The sequence below is a fragment of the Petaurus breviceps genome, unplaced genomic scaffold (genome assembly GCF_028583685.1).
Source record: "Petaurus breviceps papuanus isolate PSGF00001 unplaced genomic scaffold, PetGlider_PUasm1.0 91041, whole genome shotgun sequence".
Classification (NCBI taxonomy): domain Eukaryota; kingdom Metazoa; phylum Chordata; class Mammalia; order Diprotodontia; family Petauridae; genus Petaurus; species Petaurus breviceps.
The window spans coordinates 4,261,285-4,287,581 of NW_027187400.1; the positions used below are offsets into that span (position 1 = coordinate 4,261,285).

Below are 26,297 nucleotides of genomic sequence, written 5' to 3' on the forward strand. Positions count from 1 at the left end.
CCCATTCATAACTGAGACTTTAAGGCCCTGACTACAGAAATCTGTTCCAGGATCCCACCTCAGGCTATAACCCTGTCTTTGTGATCTCTCAGCACTGGGGCTCTCCTTTTGACTCCCTCCTTCCCACTCACAGAAATTGGGGTTCAACTGGGAATGGATTGGAACCCTTAAGGTTCCTGATCAAACCTCCTGGGCGGTGGTTCTTGATCCCTCTTCCCCTCAAAGAGTCTTGAGGCATGGAAGGCCCCTCATCCCAAAAGGAGCTCCCCAAAGAGCCTTTGATTCCTTTCTAGGTTTGCTTTTGTGGTGTAGGGAGGGGAAGGAGCACTCATTGGCCTTGGATTGGAAGCCTGGGTGGAATCCTTAATTACTGGTTGGGTGAAGCTCTGGGCCAGTCACTTAACCTTTGTGATTCTCAGTTTTCTCCTCTTAAAATGGGGATAATACTCTCCATAGGTCACAGGGTTGTTCTGAAGAAAGTGAGGTACCCTGATGCTTACAGGGAAATATTTTAGTCTAAGAGAGTGGTCTTTGAGAACCTGCCACCCAGTAATAGGAAAGGGTATTGCTGCAACTGTTTATCCTTTGTTCTCAAAGAGGACCATGACATCAGGGACAGCTGTGCAAAGTCACCAGCCTCACTTTCTACTCAGGAGTCATCTGGATCCAGTGGCCAGATATGCAGCTAGTTGAGTGATCTCTTTTTGAAGTATAAATTAGTCCCCTGAATGAATCAGAAGGGAAATTTGTTCAGTAGATTGAAGGTTAGGTCACTGAGTTCAGGAGAGAGACTGGAAGAGGAGTCTAGCTTCTGATAGGAGGAACAGAAGCCTAGAGGCTGGAGAAAGGTAGGCTTTCTAGGAAGGGAGGAAGCTAGAGAAAGGAAAGCCATATGGAATAGAGAGAGTAGAAAAGCAGGCAAAAGCTTTGGGTACAAAGAAAGGGACGAGGTTTCTGTGAGTGAGGCTCCTTGGCTAGATTAGTTATGTAGAAACAGAAAGTGCTATTGAACTTGCCCTTCCTATCCCACCGACAGACCGGAAAGAGATAATCCTGCATCAATTTTCCCCCTTATTCATGGGAACTAGAAGGCTTTCCCCTGGACGTCAGGTGGTGGTGGTGGTAGGGATTGGATGGAGAGCCTTTGTTTATCCTTTTATTTTGTCTTTACAAACTGTAGTGACCTCTGACAATTGCTCTCTTAGTTGTACTTACTGGGAGTACAGTTGGAAGGGAGTCACTAAGGGTAGAAAACATCCTCAGGTAATAGATAGAGATAGAGATCTAAAACTGAGATAGAGTGCCATAAGCATTTCCTGCTGGGGTCTCTGAGCTAACACAAAGATAAAGAGTCTTCCAGGTCCCTTGATATTACCTCCTTACGTGGAGCATTTATTCTGGGAAAAAAAATATCTGGACGATGAGTTAGTAGTAGAGGAAGGGGTAAATAGAAATGGCTGAACAACCCTGATCGCTACACCATTCCATTAGCACCGCTAATATATCATAGCACTGCTAATATTAATAACTTGGAAATGGGGGCCAGGGACCCTGGGTCTGAATCCTGCTTCTGACACTTTGCTAGCTGTGTGACCCTGGGCAAATTACTTTGTTTTTCTGAGTCTCAGCTTCTTAGTTTTTAAAGTGGGGGTGGGGGTGATATTTGTGCTATCTAGCTTTTAGAGAAATGCTTTTATGATACTTAAAATGCTCTTAGAAATGTGAGTGATTGTTATTAGCATTAATGGTTGTTCCAAGAAACAGCATAGAGTGAATTGCATATAGAAGGCTATCCTTGGAGTCAGGAAGACATGGGTTCAAATCCTGCCTCAGACACTTATTAGTTGTGTGACCTTGATCACAACAATAACTTTGAGGACACAGGATTGAGGGTAGGGGGGTCCCATGAATGAACCTAGAGATAGTGGCATCAGATATATCATCTTTAGGTTCCTTGGCGTTGGGCAAATGAGAGCCCACAGATGTATATATCACAACACTCTTGTTAGGTAGATAGAATAATTTCTTGGTAAAAATGGTAAAAGTGAGGCCCAGGGAATTCAAGTGATATGTCTGAGACAGGGGTGGGGAACCTGAGGCCTTGAGGCCACACATAGCCTTCTAGGTCCTTGGGTACAACCTTTTGACTGAGTCCAAGTTTTATAGGACAAATCCTTTTATTAAGGGGATTTATTTTGTGAAGTTTGGATCTAGAAAAAGGGCTGCACTCGAGGACCTAGAGGACCACACGTGTCCTTGAGGCCACAGGTTCCCCACCCCTGGTCTGAGGCCATGCAGTGGGTAAGTAACTAGCCAAGACTATCATGACTAGACTCATGCCTGCTTCAGAGTTCTTTGCTCTAGAAGATACAATTCCTACCCTCAGGGGCCAATTGGGAAATGACAGGGAGAACCGGAAGGAGAGACTTAAGAAAAGAAAGATGTCTAGAGACCTTAGGAATTTGAGGTGGGGAAGCCTGGGAGGAGCTATGAAGCAGGTAGGGACTGGTAGACTGCCCAGAGTTGTGGCATTGGAGACATCCCAGACAGAGAGCAGGGGGAACCCACCTGCTTCTTCAGGCTGTAGGCCTGGCTCTCCTCACAGTTCCAGGGGGAGCACGAGGCTGAGGGTGGGGTGCCCATCAGGTCCCAGGTATGGAGAGGCCAAAGCCACATAGGATCTGAGGCCACTTGCAAATTAAGCCCTGTGCTAGATTTTGTGCTGGTGGCAGATTTCCCTTCCTGTTCTGTAAAGGGTGTTTGTATTGCCTGAGCATATACTCTCTGAGAGGGGAAAGCAGGGTTGGGGTTTTTTTTTTTGGGGGGGGGGAGGAGTAGCAGTGGGCAAAGAAGGAGGGAAAGATGCAGAGTCTGGGTCAAGATTTCATAAGGGTAATGTCCAAATATGTAGGGGGAGACCTTCCATTGGTGAGCGGTTGGACCAGGCAGGGAGCCAGCATTCTAGAATTCATCCTCCTTAGCTTAGCTGCCTTGCTTCTGGGCTGGAAACCTGGAAAAAGCAGGGTGCTTGGAGCTCTCTCCTACTTCTGAGACTGGAAAATGAACTCCCCAAGCTCCACCTTAGCTCCTGGGGCACCTCGCCCAACTTGGGCTTTTTCTCCCTTTCATTTCTTTCTCCTTAAAAGCTATCATTTCTCTCTGTCCTGCTTGATGTGCCTTCTCTTTCTCTCTCATCTTTCCCCCTTTTCCTTCTTCTCTGAATTGTTCCTTCCCCCTTCTATATCTTCCTTCCCCTCATTTCTCTCGCTTTTCCTTTCCTCTTCTCTTCTCTCCTGTCCTTTCCTCTCCCTCTGTCCTATCTCTTCTTTCTCTCCCCACTCCTCTCCCTTTTTTCCTTTCTCTCCACCTCCCCACCCTGTTTTGGTCTCTCTCCTATCTCTCTTTTTGGTCTGCCTATCCATTTGGGATGTCTCTCCTCTCTTTTCTCATTCTGTGTCTCTCTTTCTCTCTGTCTCTCTCCTCCCCGCCCCCTTCCTGATTTTGTGCTCTCTCTGACATCTCTGCTCTTGCGCTAAGCTAGGGAGGGTGTCAGCGGTGGAGCCAGCCATGGGCTGACAGCTCAGCCATCTGTGCAGAGGCTCTCCAGGGTCACGATATTTCCTCACTGGGGGTGACTTGGTCATGGTACACTCTGTTTCCTCATTTCTCCAGTTTCCAGTCTGAGTCTGAGCCCGGGCTAGGACCACAGCTGGCTGATTGATAGGACACCAGGGACCTGAGTCTGCTCCTGGTCTGGGACAATAACCCAGGTAAGAGGAAACTTGCTTGGGTTTTGAGATTGGAAGGTGAGAGAGGAGGGAGGCTGGGATGGCTCCAGTTCTGGACCCCTCAGGCTGGCAGGGGGGGAAGCATGACCTTCATCTCACTGCTTCTGACCTAGTGCCCATCTCAGGCCAATAGCCATCCCCATCTGGAACCAACCTCAGAAAGAACCCTGAATACAAGGCTCTTCTGGGGGTCCTTGTCTCTCTGGGTCTTGGTGGGTCAGATTGGTGCTGGGTGTGGCTCTGGATCCCTGCTGAAAACCAAAAGAGGAGATTCAGAGGCACTGGGAAGATGCTCTTTTGCTACCAGGGTGGCAAGGGTGAGGGAAAGTCAGAAAGCAGATGGAGGAAGGTGGGGACCACAGGGCAGTAAGTCTAAGCTACCCTAATGTCCTTGCCCTGAATCCCCAAGTGGCCTCTCCCTGGGAATAGTGGGTACCAGTCTGGTTCACCAGGGCATATGGGGCTACAGAAGTTATAGGAATGGGGGTAGATATGAGAGAGGGTCTGGGTGAAAAGCAGGGTGGGAAAACTTGAACTCCACCACAGATGCCAGCAGCTTCCCTAGGCTACCTTCTTCTAGGACCCTAGGCTGTAGCCATCACCTCCCACCCACCCTATGCCCCCACCTCTTCCTTTATCACAAGCTCCAACTCTCTTCCCTTGGGGCGTTGGCCTCATGTGCAGGAGCCACAATGAGAGAGGCCCAAGCAGCAACCTTCCTGCTTGACCCATAGGACTGAGAGAGCCAGCCCACTAAGAACCCCCAAGAACGTTACATCTGAAAGGGATGGGCCTCATAAAGCACACAGTTCAAACCTTCCCTTTGCATAGGGAGTTCAGAGACAGCTTGCCTGGTTAGGGTTACTCAGTGGCAGAGCCAAGACTAGAATCCAGGGCTCCTGGTTCCCAGGCTTGTCCTCTTGCTGAGCAGTGCCTGGAACATGGCAGGGCCTGAATAAACTGTTAATTGACCGGTAGAATCTCAGTGTCCCTTGAGTCCCCTTCACCAGAGGGATAGATAACCTTGGCTGAAAGACAGAGTAACTAGTTGAACATGGACAATATGTCGGGGATGGGTTCACCCATCACTATGCCACTGCTAATTCTCCCTTCCACAGGAAAACTGCTAGGGCTGGCTCAGTGATTAGACTGTCCTGCTTCACAACCTGGTCACTGGTTCCCAAGGAGCAAAGTAACCAATGCTGATGATAGTTTAACTTTCAGTAGCTCTTCTCAGTAAGCCCCAAAGCTCTAATTTAACACTGAGAGTAGGGGGAAAAGACACTCAAGTCCTTGCTTTTGAAGAAGTGATCTTCTAGCATGGGAAAGAGAGCATGGCACATGCTGGGCGGGATGGTGGTGAAAAGACCCTCCCGTGGAACAGAGAGTCTGCTCCCAGCTCAGCCACCAAACTTGTGAGATCTTGAGCATGTTCCTTCTCCCTTCTCCTGGCCTCAGTTTCCCTGTATGTAACAGGAAGGGGTTGAACTAGGTGGTTTTGAAAGACTCATCCAGTTTACGAAATGGTTTCTTGGAAGGTCCCCCTGCTATATGAGTCCAGGAAGCCAAGAGTTCCCCAGTCTGAAGCAGCATATGAAAACCTTCTCACCCACACCCCTCTAGGCAGAGGGGGCCCTTCTCACAGAGGGGAGGGAGCATCAGTGAATTGAGCCCCATGGTGTGGGAAGATGTTGAGCTACCTTTCAGAGGAATGGGTGGAAAGGGATAGCCCCCTTTGTCCAGGAGGCTTGTTTCAATAGCTGTAAATCCAGAAAGTGCTAGAGTTGACAGGACCCTTAGTCTTTTTTTTTTCTTTTTGGAGGGGGGAAGGTAAGGCAATTGGGATTGAATGACTTGCCCAAGGTCATGGCTAGTTTTTGTGTTAAATGTCTGAGACTGGATTTGAACTCAGGTCCTCCTGACTCCAGGGCCAGTACTCTACTCACTGCACCACCTATCCGTCCCTTACTTGGCCTCTTTTTTTTTTTTTTTTGCTTGGAAGAACCCTTAGAACACAAGATGTCAGAGCTAAAAGGGATTTTGGGATACCGAATGTCAAGAGCTAGAAGAAACCCTAGAACACAGAATGTCATACCTGGAAGGAAACTTAGAACACAGAATGTTAGAATGGAGGGACCTTAGAACACTGAATGTTAAAACTGGAAGGAATCTTATAACATAGGTTGTGGGGGCAATGTAGTACTCTGGGGAGAGTGCTGGATTTGCAACAAACAGGAAGACCTGTATTTGAATCCTACACCAGATACTAGCAGTGTGACTTTGGGCAAATCACTTAACCTTTCTGAGACTCAGTGTTCCTCATCTATAAAATGGGAATTGTAATAACATTTAAATCACAGAGTTGCTTTGAAGATCAAATGAGCTACCTTTTGCAAACCTTGTCACTCTATAAATGTCAGCTACTATTATTATTAACACAGAATATCAGAACTGGAAGGGACCTTAAAGGACTAAACTCTTTGTTTTAAAGAAAGAAATTGGGGCAGCTAGGTGGCACAGTGGATAGAGCACCAGTCCTGGAGTCAGTAAGGCTTGAGTTCAAATTCAGCCTTGGACACGTGACACTAACTGTGTGACCTTGGGCAAGTCACTTAAGCCTGATTGCTTCTAACAGAAAGAAGCTGAGGCCCAGGATGAGGAAATGACAGCCAAAAGTCAAGCAGAGTTAGAATCTTCCCTCGAGACCAATCATAGGCCACTTTGACTTCTTGGAGATGCTAAGAAGCCAGGGTCCTTAATCCTAAGAATCCAAGATAGACAGGTATGGAGCGCTGACTTGACTCAGTCCCAGAGAGTGACAGTGAGAGGTGCAGGAGATTGGGGCGGCTGCTCCCATGACAAATGGGCTGGGGCTCATCCTGCTGGCACAGTGGGCAGTTTGATCGAATTGCTAGCTTAGGTGAAACAGGGGTGGAAAGGAAGGAGCTGGGAAGGAGGAGATTCTCAGGGTTCTGAGAAGCAGAGCCTGAATGGTGCAAACTGTGAAGACAGATAAGGTTGTATGGGGGTGTTTGTGGCTTTCATGCTACCTTCCTTCTTGGGGAGCCTGTCACCAGCATGTGTTACACTTAGATACTAAAAGAGTATATTCCTCCTTACAGTTTCCTCTCCCTGTCCCTCCACCAGCATTTCCATCATCCCAGACTGGGGTCCTTCCTATCTGGGAACTCTGATTTTGTAGTAGTAGTAGTAGTAGTAGTAGTAGTAGTAGTAGTAGTAGTAGCAATAGCAGTAGTAGCAGTAGTAGTAGTAGTAGTAGTAGTAGCAGTAGTGGTAACAGTAGCAGCAGTATCAGTAGCAGTAGTAGTAGCAGTAGCAGTAGTAGTAATGATGATGATAACAGCTAGCATTTATATGACACTTTGAAGTTTACAAAGCTCTTTATAAACATCATCTTATTCAATCCTTACAACAACCCTAGGAGCCAGGTGTTATTACCCCCATTTTACAGTTGAGTAAACTGAGGCAGAATTCAGTAACTTTCCCAGGACCACACAACTTGGTGATCCTTTCCTTCCTGGGGAGCCTCTCACTAGCAGGAGAGCCAGAGATACTAAGGTGAATGTGAATCCTCAGTGTCCAGCCCTCTGCCTCCTCCCCACTTCCATAGAAGTGAGGTGTGGTATAAACTTCTATCTTCAGGTCAAGCTCTCCACCTATTAGCAGATCAGAAGGGCACTCTTTCAGGAAGGCTTGCTTTGGGATAGGGGGGTGATTCACAATTTGAGCTTTGAACTGCTGGTGAAGAATGATGTTAGAAAAAGAGAACAGAGGTCATGAAGCATATGTGACTCCTCTATCTTTTCCCTGGCTCATTGAAACATTCCATGAGGGAGGTAGCAGCCCCTCATTGGACTGACTGGGGAGGAGAATGCCATGCTCTAGCATGTTTGATAGGGGTAGAGATGGACAGAGTCTGGTCTAGGAGGTTTAAGTGTGTACTCAGAAAGTCATTCATTCTCAGCCCTGGAGGTGACTGTAGAACGTGGAATGTCAGAGCTGGGAAGGACCTTAGAACACAGTTAGCCAGATGTAAGCCAATATGTGGAACAGAGAATGGACCAAAAGTCTCTGCTTTTTGATCTCTCGGGGCCAATGCAGAGCTATGTAACAGGACACGATCCTGGGGCTGGGGAGACTTGACAACGGCCAGCAATGATTTCTTCAGAGTTCTCAGAAGCCCAAATGAAAGCACTGTCACCATTTCTGATCCTCTTTCTGCTCTGCCCCCCAGAATAAAAACTCTACCTACTCACATGTCTAGTTATGGTTACAAGGCACCTTCCTTACAGCACATCTGTGAGGCAGTATCATTATCCCTGTTTTACAGAAGGGAAAATTGAGGTTCAGAGCATTAAAGCCTAGATGGATCACCCCCTCCCCCTTCTTCCAGCTCTAGGTGCAAGGCTCTTTGCTCTACAAGACACTGATTCTCTCCCATAGACCTATTTCCATTTCCCACCCAGATCACATCAAACATTCCTTACCCCTGAGATTGGCTAAGGATAAAGGCTTTTTTCTTTTCCAAGTTCAGGGGCAGAGGCAGATTTCCCCACTCTTCTGAGCTCTCCCTAGTCCTGTGCTTCTAGTCTCTTCCATGACAAAGGCTTCTAGTGAGGGAATCCTCATTAGTCAGGTCAGACTCCACTGTGTGTGTGTGTGGGGGGAGCAGAATGCCTTCCTATACTCACTTCTCAGCTCTTTCCCTCAGAGTCCAGTTTGGACACTGTGCAAAGTAGTATAGATTATTTATAAGTTGCCAAGCCCTATCTGACTTCCTTGTCAGGGACCATGAAGAGGTTATAACCTACTATTGTGGCCATATCTGGGCACTGATGCCAAGCTAGAGTCTTTTAAAATACAAAGGGGTTTCTTCTAAAGGTTCTTTTATTAAATATGGGGACTGGGTATGGCTGGTTTACCTACACACTGTGGTACAGTGGAAAGAAAATCTTTGGAGTCAAAGGACCTGGGTTCAAATCCTGCCTCTGACATTTACTCCCTGAATGACCTTGAGTAAGTCACCTAATCAACTTAGGTCTTAGTTTCCTTATCTATAAAAATGACAGAGCTGAACTAGATGACCTTGAAGTCCCTTTCTGGCTCTAGATCCATGACTTTATGGTCCTGGAACAGTATGTACATGAAAGACCACTAGGCTGGGTGTCCCAGAGTGGGAGGAGATGCTGGGATGAAGGGGGAAGAGGGTGTGACTGTGGAGAATAGTAATAATGAACTCACCTCTCTATATATTGATTTATAATTTGCAAAGCACTTTCTTTAAAAAAAATGCTTTATTGATTTAAAAAAAATACCATAGTCATTTCCTGATATGCTCTTGTGTTCTGCCATATTGAATTCTTTTTTTATAATGAAGGAAAATGGTAAAGCAAAACTCAACAACAAAGCCACTGGGTCTGAAAGAGTATGTACCATGCTGCCCCATGGGTCTCCCACCTCTCTATAGATAAGGTCACAGGGTCATAGATTTAGAGCAGGAAGGGACCATCTAGTTAGTCCAACCCCTTCCCTGTTTTCAGTGGTCAAGACTGGACCTGGCAATTCTTCAGAATTGCCTTTTTATGTTTTCCTTTAAGTGGTGATGGTTTTTCTTAGGTGGCATAATGGATTAGAGCACTGGGCCTAGAGTCAGGAAACTCATCTTCCTGAGTTCAAATCCGACCTCAGATACTTCCTAACTGTGTGACCCTGGGCAAGTCACTTAACCCTATCTGCCTCAGTTTCCTCATTTGTAAAATGAGCTAGAGAAGGAAACGGCAAATCACTCTAGTATTTTTACCAAGAAACCCCAAGTGGGGTCACTCAGATTCTAACCCTACCGAACAATAACAATAACATCAGGTTTTGTTTCCAAAACACTTTCCTTAGGACTATACTCTGAAATTCCTAGTGCAGATAGTATTCTCTTGGAAAGACTGCTGGATTTTGAATCCAATGAGTTGGGTTTGAGTCTCACCTCTCTACTTCACGTGTGCTATTGTGACCTTGGACAAGTTATTTTGTGTCTTAAAATGAGGAGTTTGGACCAGATGGGGAGGTCTGTTTCATGAACCCCTTTGGCAGAGGTGAAAACTCTGGGCCTCTTCTTAGAATAACATTATTTTTTTTAATGCATGAAATAAAATAAACCAGATAATGAAGGAAACCAGTTATATTAAGGTAACAGTAAAAAGAAAACAAAAATCAAACCAAGTTCATGAAACCCTATCTGAATTCAAATCCCTCAGGGCTAAGAACCCCTGGATTAGATGGACTCTAGGCTTGGAACCAACCAGGAGAACCGGACCCAACCACAATTATAGGGCAGAAGGAGGTCTCTTACCAAGGTTGACCAATACCTAAGTTCAAGACCCTTGTGATGAAGAGATTCCCTCCACGCCCTCCCCCCCCCCATCTCAGGGTCCCAGCCTCTCAGCTCTTCATGCCCTTCAGGCAAAAGGCTGAGGGAATCACACAGATAGGGAGCTGCTGGCAGGAAGAGACCTGGAAAGTGCTAGTGAGATAAGATCAGTTATGGAGGGGCCCTGTGGCCTAGGGAGGCTCCATTAACAAGTACGAAGTCTTACTAATCCAGGAACCTTTCAGAGGGGCCTTGAATTCATAGTGCTTGGATTGGCCCTTGCCTCTGGAATCTCACATCTCTCCAGCTATTCCCTGGTTACAAAGCTCTTTCCTCACAGTGTTGGGAGGGAGGCATTGTAGGTGTTATTATCCCCATTATACAGAGGGTCAAACCAAGGCATAGGATGGTAAGGCAACTTGCTCAAGGTCACACAATTAACCAAGGCTGGAAATTAGAAGCCAGGCCTCCTGATTCTATGGCTACTTTCTTCAGCAAGGGCGTTGCCTCCTTGCCTCCCTCCCTTTTTTGTCCTAGATGCCTCATTAAACACCTTCCCCCACCTCTTCCAGCCCCAGGTAGGGACCTGAATGCCCCAAGAGCTGACTGGTCCAAGTGGAGGAATAAAGGTTTAGAGGCAGGTCCCTCCCCATTCCTATCTCCATCCTCCAGGTAAAAAAGTCTAGAATTCCAGTCCTGGGCCAGGGACTTCTCTGCTCGATGACCCACTGGCTCTGGTATCTGAATTCAAATCCCTCCTTTGACTGGACTCGTGTGACTTGGAGCAACTCCACTGACCTCCCCCATCCTCAATTTGCTCATCTGTTAGATGGGCAGAAGGGTTGAACTAGAGGATGTCTAAGGTTTCTTCCAGCTCTAGATTCTATTATCCTTTGATCTCAATTCTTCCATCTGCTTCCAACAGATACTGGGTGTTCCCACAAATGTTTTGGAATCATTAAATCTCAGGAGCGACCTCAAAGATTATCTAGTTCAAACCATGCCAGACTGATTAGGCAACATGGCTTGATCCCTTGTGCAACATAAGCTGACCTTTGCTCATCCAGCTTTCACTTGCATACCTCCAGTGACCAGGAACTCACTACTTATCCAAGGCCCCCCATCCCATTTAATCCCTAATGCTCACCTCTCTTCCCTGGCTCCACCCAGCTCAAACCTTTTTTGGGCAGGTGTGCCCCTATTCAGGGTTGCAGTGGATGCCATCGGATCCCCCAATCAGCTCTGGAGGTGGTTTGAGTAGGTTCCTCTTCCCTACCCCTGTACTTTGGACTCAGCATCCTACTGTCCATCCCATTGGTAAGAGAAAGAAACGAAAAGCTGGGGTTGGAGAATGGGAAAAATGTACCAGGGATTGCTTTCCAGAGGGGGGAAGATGATGCTGATACTGCAGAGTGGCCTATACATCATTCTCATTCTCCATTAATATTTATGGAGGCCCTGATGAGTGGTGGACTGAGGGCTGAGAGCCTGGTGTATCTGGTCCATCAGGAAAAGCCTCCTTGTGTTAAGCTGAGTACTGTGGGCTGCCCCTCCCTGCCCAGCTCTGTTTAAAGTGATCACTGGCATCGGGCCTGGACCCTGCCACAGCCAAGTTCCTATGGGGCCAGCCACAGGAGGCAAGGAATATGGGGCCTCTCTAATTCTTGGCTGTTGGGTTGGCCACATGCCCCCCACTCTCAGACCACTTAGAGGGTCTTCAAGAGCTCCGTGTTTCCCCCTGGCTCCCCCCACAAATGAGGAAAGCCCTGTCTTCCCCACCTCCCTCAGGTTGCAGACCCCACCTCACCCCTGTTCCCTTTTCCTGCAGAGATGCCCCACCCTTCTAGCTGGGCCTTTTCTGGCTTACCAATCAATCCTTCAAACTAGAGCTCAGGCACCCTGTGATTCATGAAACTTCCCATGGTTCCCCCCTCTACCATTAGGCCTGACCTCTCTCTTGTGATCTCAGAGAAGTTTATATTCCTCTTTTGTACTTATGTTTCTTATGATAAAAATAAATTTTTGTTGATGTATTTTTTTTTTTTTTGGCATCACTGAAATTTCCCCTTGGATCCCTTCCTGTTCTCTTCCCAGAAAGCTATTCTTTATAACAAATAGTATTTATTTCGAAGACAAAAAGAGGAAAAATCAGCATACCTGATCAATACATTGAAAAAATCTGAAAATGTGTGCAATGTATAACACTAAATGACCTTCCCACCTCTGCCAAGGGATGGGATGGGGGTCCCTTCTAGGTTTTGTCTCTGGGGCCATATTTGTTCTCTACAACGTTACAATATTCACTCTTTTTTTGTGGCTTGTGTTCTAATTCTTGTTGCATTTGACAAATGTATTTATTGAATTTATTAATTTTGTTGCATTTGCTTTTATTTATTCCCCCTGAGCTGTGTCAGAAGTGGTGTCTCATAGGAGATAGAAAGTGTCACTTGGACACAGAAAGAACTAGGTTCCAGACCTGCCTCTGGCACACCCCTATGGGGTATGAGGGAAGACAGGAGACTGTGAGAATGTTACATATTCTTTAGTACCTTTGGCTTTCTTGCTGGTGAGAGGTTCCCAGGAAAGGAAAGGGCCACTAAGCCTAATGACTGTTTGACTCTGAGAATACAAGTTAGAGAAAAGATTGCATTCCTACATTGGCAGAGGGAAGTTCCTCATCAGGGACTTCCCTAGCTCAATGAAATCACATGTCCAGCCCTTATTCCTCTTCCCCATGATTTATCTCTCATTGTAAACTGTAAATTGCAAATATTGTGGACTGTCCATTGTAAATGCAGTAGATTATAAACTGTAGACCAGGGGTGGAGAAACTGAGACCTCTAGGCACCCTTTGGGTCCTCAAGTACGGCCTTTAGATTGAACCCAAACTTCACAGAATAAATCCCCCTCATGAAAGGATTTTTTTCTGTAAAATTTAGACTTGGTCAAAAGGCTACACTCAAGGACATAGAAGGCCACACGTGGCTTTGAGCTGGCAAATTCCCCATCCCTGATGTAGACGTTGCAGACTGTTAAGTTCTGTGATAGCAGAGAGCTTGTATATCTTTCTGTCTGTCACAGTGCCCAGAGCTGCCCTCAGCACATAGTAGGTATTTAATATGTGTATGTTGAATGAATGAGTGACCTAATCTGGATCTCACCTTCCTTTTCTATAAGCTATAGAGAATAAAACCTAGCTAGGGAAGTCCCCAAGTACCCTGCTACCTTTCACAGGATGACTTTGCTGAAGGACCCCTGCCCAGCTAAGGCAGAACATCTCATCAGCCAGCCATCCCTATACCCCAGAAAGAGAAACCCCTGCTCCTCATAGCCTCAAGAGGGTGCCACCCCTAAAATGAGAAGCGCTGTCATTTATATGAGGTCAATAAGGCAGTTTACAAACGGTACCTCACTGGAGCCTTGCATCCACCCGATCCAGATGTTAGGACCCCAGTTTTACAGATTAGGAAAATAAAGCTCAGAGAGCTTGTGACTTGCTCATGCTCACACATCTGGGAAGTGTTGAAAACAGGATTTGAACTCAGGTTTTCCTCAACTTCAGGTCCGGGACCCTGACCACTAAGCAACACTACCCTCCCCTTCCAGGCCTGGTAGGAGGTGAGACATCAAAGGGATTTGGAAATAAAGGGCCATAGAAATACAGGATAAAATTTCATCATAAATCCTGTTGAGCCCAGGTTCTCAGAAATTTCCTGGGCTGTCTGGAAATTTGGGTCCTTTTTCTGAAGAATTAATAACAATAACTACAAATTATATAGTACTTTGAGATTTGCAAAGTACTTTTCAACATTATTTCATTTGGTCCTCACAACCACCCTGGGAGGTTGTGAGGTACCTGGAAGGAACCTATTATTATTATTAATAATAATTAATCCCCATTTAATAGATGAGGAAACTGAGGCAGACCAAAGTTCATTGACTTGCCCAGGGTCACATAACTAGTAAGTGACTGAAGTAAAATTTGAACTCAGGACTTTAGGGCCAGTGCTCTATACCATCTAACTACCTTATATATGAGTACTTTAATAGATCCCTGCTTTCCTTAATGCAGCTACACCCTTCTCTGATGCAGATTGCAGCCCCTCCATTTGGTAGTCACTGTGGCCCAAAATGTCAGTTCATGGTGGCCAGTACTCTGGCACTGTACTTGGCTGGGCTGATCCTCAGACGAGTCAGTTGCTAGGCCTGTGAGCAAAGCCTTTTGAACTTGACAGAATTGTAAACGGATGTTTGGTGAAGAGATTGTTATGATAACCCTGAATCTTGGATTCTATCCTTGGTTATCCAGAGGATACACAATACTGTTCCTTCAAGGAAGAGGCAATGGAGGCAGCATAGTACAATGGAAAGAAGGAAACAAGCACTCATTAAACCCCTATTGTGTGCCAGGTTCCATACTAAGAGCTTTATAATTATTATCTCAGTTGATCTCACAATGACCATGGGAAGTAGGTGGTGTTATTCCCATTTTGTAGTTGAGGAAATTGAAGCAGACAGAGGTTAAGTGACTTGCTCAGGATCACATAACTAGTAATCAGTCGATAAGAAACATTTATTAAGCACCTACAGTATGCCAGGCACTGGAAATACAAAGAAAGGTAAAAAGTAATTCCTGCCCTCCAGAAGTTTATACTCTAGTGGTGGGGATGGGGAGAGAACAACATATGAAAGGAAACAGAAAAGTGGGGGAGAGGGAAGGAAAGGGGCTTGGAGGGTAGTGTGATGATGTCCAGAGGGGTGCAGCGGGATGGTAAATGATGAGATGGTCGCCCGGAGTGACCTGGGAGGAGATCTCCACTGTCCATCGTCCACCATCTCCAGGCAGATGGAGGAAGGGGCCCCAGGGGCAGAGGGTGCAAGGAGGTGGGAGTTTCAGGGCTGATTGGAAACCTGTTGAATGATGAGATTCTGATCAAGTCCAGGAGTACTGTGTCAGTTGGATTTGAACTCAGGTCTTCCAAACTTCAGGGCTAGTATCCTATTCTCTACCACCTAGAATGTGTAATTTGAAGTAGGAGAACCTGGGGTTCAATCCTGGTAACCTGTGTAACCTCAGATGATGTAGATGACCTGGTACAATGGAAAGAGAGCTGGTTCAGGAGTTAGAGCGTCTGGGTTCAAATCCTGACTTACTACCTTTGTAAGCTTGGGCAGGTGATTCCACTTCTCTGAACCTCAGTTTCCTCAACTGTAAAATGGAGAGGTAGGTTAGATAACCTCAGAGGTCCCCTTTAGCTCTCAAACTATGATCCTTGGGGATCCTATGGGGAGTTATGATCCTCTCTCTGTACCTCATCCTTGGATTCTCTATGGAGTTTATGTCTGGGGAGGAGAGATGGGTTATGCTTCTTGAATCGGAGGATGGCATGAGGCTGGGAAATGTGCCAGCCTATCGGATGTCAGTCAGAACCCAGGCTAGGGAATCCTGATAGGACTACAACAGATGGGGAAAATTTAATAAGATTAGATTTAATAGGGATAAATGTCAGTCTGCACTGGGGTTTAGAAAAGTCAAGGGCACAAGCATAGGTTGGGAGAGGCGTGGCCAGACAAGTCTATAAGGAAAAAGTCTAGAGCAGGGCTGGGGAACCTGTGGGCTTGAGGCCACATGTGGCCATCTAGGTCCTCAGGTGCAGCCCTTTGACTGAATCCAAACCTCACAGAACAAATCCCCTTAAAAGATGGAATTGTGTAAAACATGGACTCAGTCAAAGGGCTGCACTTGAGGACCTAGAGGGCCACATGTGAGATTTGTTCTGTAAAACTTGAACTCAGTCAAAGGGCCAAAGACCTGGAAGATCACATGTGGCCTTGAGGCCTCAGGTTCCCCACCCCTGGGTGAACTATGAACTCAGGAGCCAGTGAAAGATGGAAATAGCAGTGGGAGATGGAAATAAAAATGGCCAATGTGATCTCAGATAGCTGTGAAACAGACATGGGGACAGCAGAGAATGAACAGTCCTGTCCTACTCTCTTCTCCTCTGTCCCACATCTGCAGTTTTATGTTCTGTACCAGCACCTCATTTTAGGAAGGAAGTTGACTAACTGGAGAGTGGACTTAACTTGGGTTTAATGCTTCTGACCTGTGTGACCTTGGGTCTTTGCAGCTCGGTTTTCTCACCTATAACAAGAGGGCTTGTATTTGACTGCCTTTGAGGCCACTTCTAGTCCTATAACCATGATCCCATAATGAGAATGATAATAACAGAAATAATAATAATAAATAGCTTGCATTTATTTATCGCTTTGGGGTTTGCAAGATACTTCACATGTATTATTTCATTTGAGCAGGCAGTTGGGGAAACTGAGTCAGGCAGAGGTTAAGTGATTTGCCCGGGGTTATACATCTAGGCAGTGTCTAAAGCAGATTCTAACTCTGGTCCTTTCTGACTCTAGAGTAGAGAGATATTTCATTATCAATCTTCTGGAATTAGTAATGGTCATTTAAAAAAAAATTTAATGGTCATTTTTTTTAAACCTGAGTTCATGTGCCTTTTCGGATTATTTTCATTTGCATTATTGTAATCTTTGTATACACTGTTCTTTTACTTATGCTTTTTTCTCTCTGTTACTTCAAATACATTTTCTCATGAGTCTTTGAATCCTGCAAATGGCCTGGAGTCAGGAAGACACAAATATACTATTTTTATTGGCCCCCCCCCCAAATACTGGCATGAATATTTTAGCTACCCCTGCTCCTTTATGTATCTGACCTCTTTGGGATATGTGCCTAGAAGTGAGATTGGAGGGTCAAAAGGTATGACCAATTTCCTAACTTCTTACTTACTTGTAAATTAATTTCCAGAAGAGCCAGATGACCTCCCAGCTCTATTCCCAGTGTATCCAAGTTTCTTGTCTTGCTAATGTCCCTCCACTACCATTTTTGTCCTTTGTTATCTGAAAAGTCAGATAATCTATGCAAAGTGCTTTCTGAACCTGAACAGGCTCAGAAAGGTGAGTTAACATCATCCTCATCTTACTCTCTTCTGACTTCGCTCAGCTCTCTCCCTCCTAGATGTAATAGCCAGTAAGAAGCACAGGACTCCAGAGGGAGCAAAACAAGGGGTCAGAGAGATCCTTTGTGGTCCTGGATTTTAATGTGACCTAATAAAGGATTCACTTTTTAGCTGGTATATCACACTGTGCACTCGTATTCAACTTACAGGCCCCTAAAACCTTCTTATCTTGTCCATATTAACTGTTGTCTAGGCACATACCTCTTCCATTGTGGTTTTTAAAATCCCAGATGGACTTTTGAAAAATCCAGGATTCCAACTTAGATCTGGCTTGATGCATTTTTAAGTTATTTTAAATTCTGATATCCTCTGTCTTCTAAAGTCCCTCCCAGCTCTGACATTCTCTGTTCTAAGGCCTCTCCCAAGCTACTCTGACCTCTCTTCTAAAGACTTTCCCAATTCTGACACTCTGTCCTTCCAGCTCTGATATTGTGTGTTCTAAGGTCCCTCCCAGCTCTGACATTCTCTGTTCTAAGGGCCTTCCTAGCTCTGACTTCCTGTGTTCAAAGGGCCCCCCCAGCTCTGACACTCTGTGTCCTAAGACCCCTTCCAGCTCTGACATTCTGTGTTCTAAGGCCCCTTCCAGTTCTGACATTCTGTATTCTAATGCCACCCCCAGCTCTGACATTCTGTGTTCTAAGGATCCTCCCAGCTCTGACATTCCCTGTTCTAAGTCCCCTTCTACCTCTAACATTCTGCTTTCTAAGGCCCCTTCCAGCTTTAAAAGGCTTTGTTTTAAAAAAGCTTTGCAGGTCTACGTAGTATGTAAAGTTGCATTGTGGTGGATTGAGTTTGTTTGTGGCTTGGTACAGAAGTTAGGCAGCAAATGTCCATCACTTAGTGCAGGGGTGGTTGGGGGAATATGGGACAGGATGTGTGTGTGCGTGGTGGGGTGGTTTGTGTATATGTGTGTGATGTGTATCTTGGACAGGATCACAGGGCAGGAAGTAATGGAGGCTGCAGTAGGATGTATTGGATTGTATTTGTACTTAGAAGAAAGAGCATCCAGGTTCAGTTGCCAGGGAGGCTCAGGTTGCTAGTTATTTACTAGAAGACAAAACATAGGAAAGTGAGTTTTAAAAAAAGGAGAATTTGCAAAATTGCCTACTTCCCCAAAACAAGATGTGTACCACGCCCTTGCTTCTGCCCCCTCTTCCTTCCCCAATGCCAATCCATTTAGCAATGCTTTCCCAGGGGCCCAAGTCACCACTGATTCCTGCTTCCCTCCCCACCCCTTTTCAGTTTCTTTGTCTAGTTCCTTCTGGGAGGGAAGATAATCGCCCTTTGTGGGAGTACCCCTCTTAAGAGCTAGTTCTATCTAAGAAAGAAAAGGAGGTAAATGCAAGGTTATGGCAAGAGCCCATGCCTTTGAGTCAGAAGAGCTGAGTTCTTGCCTGATCTCTTTTACTATCTATGTGACTTGGGAAAAGTAACCTCATCTTTCTGGGCCTCAGTTTTCTGGCAAGGAAAGGTCATTTCCCCACTGTATTTTTCTTTTTCTTACCCCTCAACCCAATGTTAGGACTTTTTGCGTACCTTTGAGGCTGCTTGATGCCTGGAGTGAAATGAAAAGATATTTTCCTGATACATAAACATCTTACCTATTCATTGTCTCAACTGATGGGCTTGCTAGGTGACTGCTCCTGTCTTTTGTGCTTCTTTCTTATATTGGGAAGGCAGAGTGAATGAGGAGGGGAAAGAGATTCGAGAGGTTAAAGGAGAGGAATGAGAGAGGAAAATTTTTTTCTGACCCAGAAAATGGGAAAATATTGCCTTGGCCACATCCATTTCCTGGGTGTGGGATGGGGAGGATGTCTGTCTGTGGTGTGTAATGTGTATGTTCACTCTTCCTACTGATTCTGAATATATTTGTGAAATAGTGTGCCCCAGGCACTCCTCATTCAGTAAATGCTTTTGCTTTGAGGTAATTGTGTCATCTGACTGACTATTGCTGGTAAACTCATTGGTGGGGGCTCAGGAGTACCTTGAACCTATGTTAGCCATCCCTCAGTGGAATCTGGCTTCTGACCTTAACATTCAGCTAAAACTGAACTCTCTTCCATGTCCCACTGATCTCTCAACTGCCAAATCTCGATGGCCTTTTGTCAGTCCTCACACTTCAGCCTTTTTTAGATGACTGATAAAAATCTAAATTTTTTTAGGTGACTGATAAAAAATGTATTATATTGTTAAAGAATTCCTCATTCAGTCATGTGGGTCTCTTTAGACAGAACTCACTTTTCTTTTTCAGAGAAATCATCTGTCCTTGTGATATCAACATTTCAGAATCATCTTCCCAGCATTTCTTATTTTTAAAAGTTTAAAAAATTAAATTTTTTTTACTGATATCTTTTTTCAACCATTTTTCCTTTGCGAATATATTTCCTTCACTTTCCTTATCCATTTAGTCTTCCCTGACATCAAAGATATGTGTATGTGTATTTATGTGTGTATGTATATGTAGCTATAGGTATATAGGTATATATGTGCATATATATACACACAATATGTTATATATTATATATATATAATATGAGATACATAGTATATATTATATATAATAAATGTTAGATATAATATATTTGTGGTTGTTGAGTCATTCTTCAGTCATGTCTGACTTCACAACCCCATTTGGGGTTTTCTTGACAAAGATACTGGAGTGGTTTGCCATTTCCTTCTCCAGCTCCTTTTATAGATGAGGAATTGAGGCAAGCAGGGCTAAGTGACTTGCCCAGGGTCACACTGCTAGTAAGTGTCTGAGGCTGGATTTGAACTTAGGAAGATGAGTCTTCTTGACTCAGGCCTAGCGCTCCATCCATTGTATCACTTACTTGCCCAGATAGGTAATACTTATACACATATGAATGTGTGTTTCTATATAGCTATATACATATATTTAAAAGAACCCAAAACTTGCCCTTTTAACTTCTTATACTATCCTTAACAAGAAATAATCTGTAATCTTTTAGGCCCAGAATAAAGTGTTGGTCAGCTGCCTCTTTCCTGTTCAGAATGGTGAATGAAGAGAATTCCCGGGTGGATTCCGAATTCAGATACACGCTCTTTCCTATTGTCTATGGCATCATCTTTGTGCTGGGCACCATCTCTAATGGCTACGTGCTGTGGGTATTCATCAGCCTCAACCCTGCCAAGAAGTTAAATGAGATCAAGATCTTCATGATCAATCTGACAATGGCTGACCTGCTCTTCTTGATTACTCTGCCCTTGTGGATTGTCTATTATTTCAACCTTGGCAACTGGATCCTCCCCAACTTCCTGTGCAACGTGGCGGGCTGTCTCTTCTTCATCAACACTTACTGTTCTGTCGCCTTTCTTGGGGTCATTACTTACAACCGCTTCCAGGCTGTGACGGACCCCATCAAAGCAGCCCAATCCACCACGCGTCGCCGGGGAATCGTCCTGTCCGTGATCATCTGGGTGCTGATTGTGGGATGTGCCTCCTATTTCCTCTTCTTGGATTCCACCAACATTGTTTCCTTGAAGAATGGTGGAAACGTGACCCGCTGCTTTGAGCATTATGATGAGGGGAGCGTCCCTGTCCTCGTCATCCACGTTATCATTGTCTTCTGCTTCTTTGTCGTATTTCTTGTGATTATGGTGTGCAATGTGATCATTATCCGGACCTTGTTGGCTCAGCCCCTCCAGCCCCAGAGCAATGCTCACGTTAAACACAAAGCCCTCTGGATGGTTTGCACTGTGATGGCTGTCTTCTTCATCTGCTTCGTGCCCCACCACATCGTCCAGTTGCCCTGGACCCTGGCAGAGCTAAAGATGGGCTTTAAGGAAAACAACCGTGTTCATCAACGCATCAATGATGCCCACCAGGTGACCCTCTGCCTTATGAGCATCAACTGTGTCTTGGACCCCATCATCTACTGCTTCCTCACCAAGAAATTCCGAAAACACCTTTCAGAGAGGTTACAGAGCATGAAAGGAAGTCGCAAATGCTCTCGCGCCACGACTGACACGGGTGTAGAAGTGGTCATGCCCCTCAACAGCTACCCCATCAATCCCATGAACAATTAGGCTGTGGCTTCTCTGACCCAGAGTCAAGAACCGTTGCCCTGCAGGGGTTATGCTGGGATGAAGAAAGGAAAGAGAAGGCACTCCACTTGATCCTGGACAGTACCTTCTGCCTTCTTTTTTTCAACAACTACAGGTCAAGTCTGAGTGGAGGTGAGACAACTTCTCCAAATCAGGCTGGGAAGATCTAAAGCTTGCCTGAACAGGCTGTTCCCTCTTCTCTTAGAAAAATACACCTGCTCTTAGGAAATCCTACTCTCCTCAGCATCCAGGATCATGTTAGATAATCTGCATGCACTAGTGTGGTGGGTCCCACTTAGTGGATCGCAAATCCTTTGAGGGTTCAGCCTGATGGTGCTAAATAGGGTGTCAGGAAGACCTGAGTTCAAATTTGACCTCAGATACTTACTGACTGTGTGATCCCGGGCAAGTCACTTCAACCTGTCTGCATCAGTTTCCTCATCTGTAAAATGAGCTGGAGAAGGAAACGGCAAACCACTCCAGTATTTTTGTTAAGAAAACACCAAATGGGGTTACAAAGAGTCAGACACACACATACACAATAAAAGAGTCAGACACAATTGAACAATAACAACAAAAAAACCCAGTAAATAACTGCAGGATAGTATAATTAGTAAATAAAATTATTGTAGGGGTTCATAACACATTATGTTTTGTGTTTATGGAGCAAAAGACATTAGAAACCACTGCTGTAAGGAAAATAACACTGGATTTGGTGCCGCAGGACCAGGGTTCAAATCCTGGCTCTTCTACTGGTGGTCTTCACAATTCTGGGCAAGTTCATTAACCTCTCTAGGTCTTAGTTTTCTTCTGTGGAAAATGAGAGAATCAGACAAGATCCCTATGACTCCCATTCTGTGAGACGATGCCAGAGTCAAGGAAGGACCCAGAACCCCAGTCGTCTGATTCCTCCCTCTCCCCCCAGTTCAATCACTAGATTACTGCTTGAAGAGTCAACATCTCAGTATCATAAACCTCTAGGTGACAGCTCCCATAAGAGATCATTCTATGAAAGGCTAATTTGACCTGTTGGATGGAGCCCACAGAACAAAAGGAGTGATTGGGGATCACCCCCAGTTGAAATTTTCCTGTTGGTGATGGGGAAGATGATAAATTGACTTCTTTATGCAGCCCTCATTGGAGGCCTGAACCACATTTCTCATGGGGAGGGGTCAGGGAGCTGCCACTCAACCTACCCAGTTAACAAACTCTGATGAGGAAAAGAATTGGACCAGATGAACTCTATGGTGATAAAAATAATAGATTTGGAGAGCTCTGTGAGCACATAAGCCCATCAAGCCAAGCACAGTGTCCTGAAGGTAGAAGAAGTCTACTACCAAGTGTTGAGAATTTATCAAGTATATAGTGGGAAGAATAATGGACTTGGAATTCAGCTTCATTCATGTTCCAGTCTCATCTTTAACTTTTTGTGTGTGACTTTGGGCAAATCATTTAACCTTTGTTCCCTCTTCTGTAAATGCAGATAATAAGATCTGCCCTGTCTACCTCACAGAGTTGGGTTGTTTTTTGCTTGTTTGTTTGTTTTTTGAGCATCAGGTCTAAGTGATTCATCTATGAAAGCATTTGTAAATCATAAAGCCCCATGGAAACATACTTGGATGCTTCTGGACTTCCAAAGATCTGTGATTTTTTCTGCTTGGGGATTCCCACTCTCGAAGTCTGCAATCCCTTCCAAGCTTGTATGGACAATTTCATGAGTCATTGTGGCCTCAAAAGTTCAATATCTGGTGCCCAACATTCTGGTAATGTGCCTTTCCAACCTTAGCCAGGCTAGTTCTGATTCGACAGATGCATCAGGCCATCGAGAGTCTACACTCAAAGCCTTTTCAGTTTGGTACGACCAGCCAGTGCTTAAGGAAACAGGTTCATGCCACAATTAGGCCTCAGAGGGGGATAGACATGTAAAACATCAAAGGAATAAATTGACCCCTAGGCATACTCCTGAGGTGAGAGACATTGACTCCTTCCCAGATGCTGAAGTGGAGGCCTTTTCAGAGTCCTCATTTAAAGAGCAATCATGACAGAAAGGGCACAGAAATGGTGCCTGGAGACTGGAAATCCATCCTTCTCTTCCACTGGGATGAACTGACCCTTCAAAGCCCACACATAAAAATTCAGTTCAAAACAAAAGGATAGCTGCAGCCTCAGCTAGGTCTTAAACAATGCCTGTGGTGGGTGCATGCGTGCGTGCGTGCGTGCGTGTGTGTGTGATACCTTTGTGTTAGGGGACAACTTCTGAAGCCATTCCTCCAAAGTGTGGCTTCCCATCTACCTCACTGCCTGCGACCATGTCCAAACACTAAACACTGTGTGGTTTTGGGGGTGGGGGAGTAGGATGGACACTCCACTCTTTTTTTTTTTTTTTTGCCTTTTGGAGGGCAATTGGGGTTAAGTAACTTGCCTGAGGTTACACAGCTAGTTTTTTTGTGTGGATGTTAAGTGTCTGAGGCCGGAACTGAACTCCGGTCCTCCTGACTCCGGGCTGGTGTGGACACTCCACTCTTGAATTCAGTTGGCAGATGTATACAGATAATAACCAAATTAAATTTCCCCAAATAAATGTAGGAAAAAGAGCACTGGGTTTAGAGCCAGAAGACCTGGTCCTAGGTCTAAGGCTGGGCTTAAACCTTAGGAGAGGAAGTGGATCCCCAGCCAGGAGAAATGACTTGCCCATGGTCACACAGGCACTAAGCAGCAGAAGTGGAATTCTAACCCAGGTCTTTTTATTCTAAAACTTGAGCTTTTCCCACTTGTTCACACCTTCTCTTTGGATCCCAGCTCCAATTCTGTCTGTATAACCTTGGGCAAATTCACCCCTCTGGGCCTTGTTGCCCTCATCTATAAAAATGAAGGGGTTAGATTACATGACTCTTATTAGGCCTATTAGCTACAAAAACCCTTGGTAACAGTTACATAAACTTTAGTGATTTGCTGGCCCTATTGCTTAGAGGGACATCTCCTGTGGTTTAGATTAGATGGTCATTGATATCCCTTCCAACTTTTAAATTCCGTGCTCTTTCTGCTCTATGAACCAGAGATGCAAAGGGGACTTTTGGCAGGGATATGCCAGTAAATGTTTAACAATAGACTCTTTGGAAGAAAGATCTATACACCACACACTTTTAAGTGTAGTGTTTGTTATTAACATTTCAGTCTTCACTTTTTTAAGTTGAATCAATAAACAAAACAAAAAATCACACTCTGATTTCTGACTTATAAATGCTCTCATGGAAATTTAACAGTCTGACAGTCAACCCATTAGAGCTGGTTCCAGCACAGCCTTTGGGAAGTCTTAGGTCAGAATCAATCAATCAACAAGCATTTAAGAATCTCCTGTGTGCCAGGCACCATTCTGCTCTATGGGGACATGTATACAAAGGATAGAACAATCCCTCTTCTGAAGGCCCTCACATTTTAAGCCCAGAGAAGGCAGGGCCTATGCAGAGAGCACCAGACTTGAAACCCTGAGTTTGAAGTCTGCCTCTGACATCCACTAGCTGCGTAATCCTGGGAAAGATGCTCTGCTTCTCTGAGACTCTTTTCTAAAATAAAAACATTAGATTTGATGGCCTCTGGAAGGTTCCTTCCAGCTCTGAATCTATAACCCTACACTGTGGGCTCATGTGCCTAGGCAGGGCAGAGCTGGGCAGGGGCAAGGAGAGAAGATTGGGAGGAAGACTCTGGGTCTCCTACATGGTTGGCATCCAGCCCATGCCAGATCTATGTAGAAAATGGGTTGCCTACTGGAGTTCCAGAGGTTTGTGACCATCCTTAATATTGCTGCTACTTTGAACCCTGCTTCTTTGCCCTGTGTCATATAAGCATTGGATGTTAAATAAATATATTTTTGATAAGCAAAACCATATCCACTTTTTTCCTTATGGATACTTCTCCATCCAAGAAGGAGGAATTCAGCTGTGGGCTTGGGCTGACCAGCTGACACAGTCTGGAGCTTTGGAGACTGACTGAAATAGATCTAAAGTTGATGATGATTAAGGGGGGGGGTCTTCTCTAGGAAAGCCCCTGAGCCCTTATTCCCTCAATTGATTAGCTCCTTCCCTACCCCCACTCCTATATGTGTGTGTGTAAGTGTGTGTGTAGGTGTAAAAATGTGGGTGTGGTGCTGGAGTGGAATTGAACAGAACAATTGTCTGTTTGGGGGTCAGAGGAATCCCTATTTTGTATCTGACCCTTCTGAAGTCACCAGGGATCTCTGGAATTCATAGAGGCCGGAGGGGTCTGTACCAGCCAAACTCTCAGCAAAGCACAACTGTTTACTGGGAAGAGAGTTGATTCCATCTCCTATAAGAGAACAATGCCTTTTGTCCTTGATCTGCTCAGGGACAGAGTTCCTTTAAGATCCGAGTCATTCACTGGCCTTACAGGTTATACCCAGGTTTAAGCCTTAACTTGCCTTTTATCTAGATTATGGCTACAGCCTCCTAAATGGGTTTTCCTGCCTCTCTAGCACTATCCCTTACAATTCTAGTCTACACAAGCCACCAGATTAATCATTTTATTGCATAGGTCTGATCTCACCACTTTATTCCTCAAAAATCTCTGTTCCTCTTCTCCTCCCATCCCCCATTTATGTGATCAAGAGCAAAAGACTGATCACAAAGTGGCACCACCCTATGTTTCCAGTCTTATCTCAGGATTCTCCTTCACCTGTTTTATGCTCCAGTCAAACTGAATTATTCATTTGTCCTATGATTTCCTGTCTCTGCAATTTTGCTCATTTAGCTAGAGGGCCCGATTCCGTATCTCTGCCAGTTGACAGCTTAGTCAATTTTCAAGGCCTAACTTGTCAGTATCCATGAAAATGAGGAATGGTAGGGCACAGGGGCAAGGCAACGATAAGAGATTACTATACAACAAGCACTGCGCTAATTGCTGGGGAAATGGATCAAAGCAAAAAGAGAGACAGTTCCTGCCCTCAAGGAGCTTACCTTCTAATAGAAGGTAGGCAACACACCAAAGAGTACAGAAAAGGGGGCCATGGGA

At 45.1% G+C, this 26,297-nt stretch overlaps 1 protein-coding gene across 4 annotated transcripts in view; it reads left to right on the plus strand.

Moving 5' to 3' along the window:
* Window positions 1-2,502: 2,502 nt before the first annotated feature.
* The window catches only part of PTAFR (platelet activating factor receptor), a 65,816-nt gene continuing 42,021 nt past the window's right edge, over window positions 2,503-26,297 (plus strand). For 2 of the 4 annotated variants that reach the window (XR_011166479.1, XR_011166478.1), the window contains exons 1-2: window positions 2,503-2,653; window positions 3,673-3,770. Coding sequence is in view for 2 of the 4 variants with exons in the window: in XM_069078265.1 (XP_068934366.1) it covers window positions 20,220-21,254 (1,035 nt within the window). In the remaining 2 variants the exon portion in view is untranslated. Of the gene's footprint in view, window positions 2,654-3,546; window positions 3,771-20,176; window positions 25,154-26,297 lie in introns of those variants that run through there. The other 2 variants (XM_069078265.1, XM_069078266.1) reach the window with 2 other exon arrangements.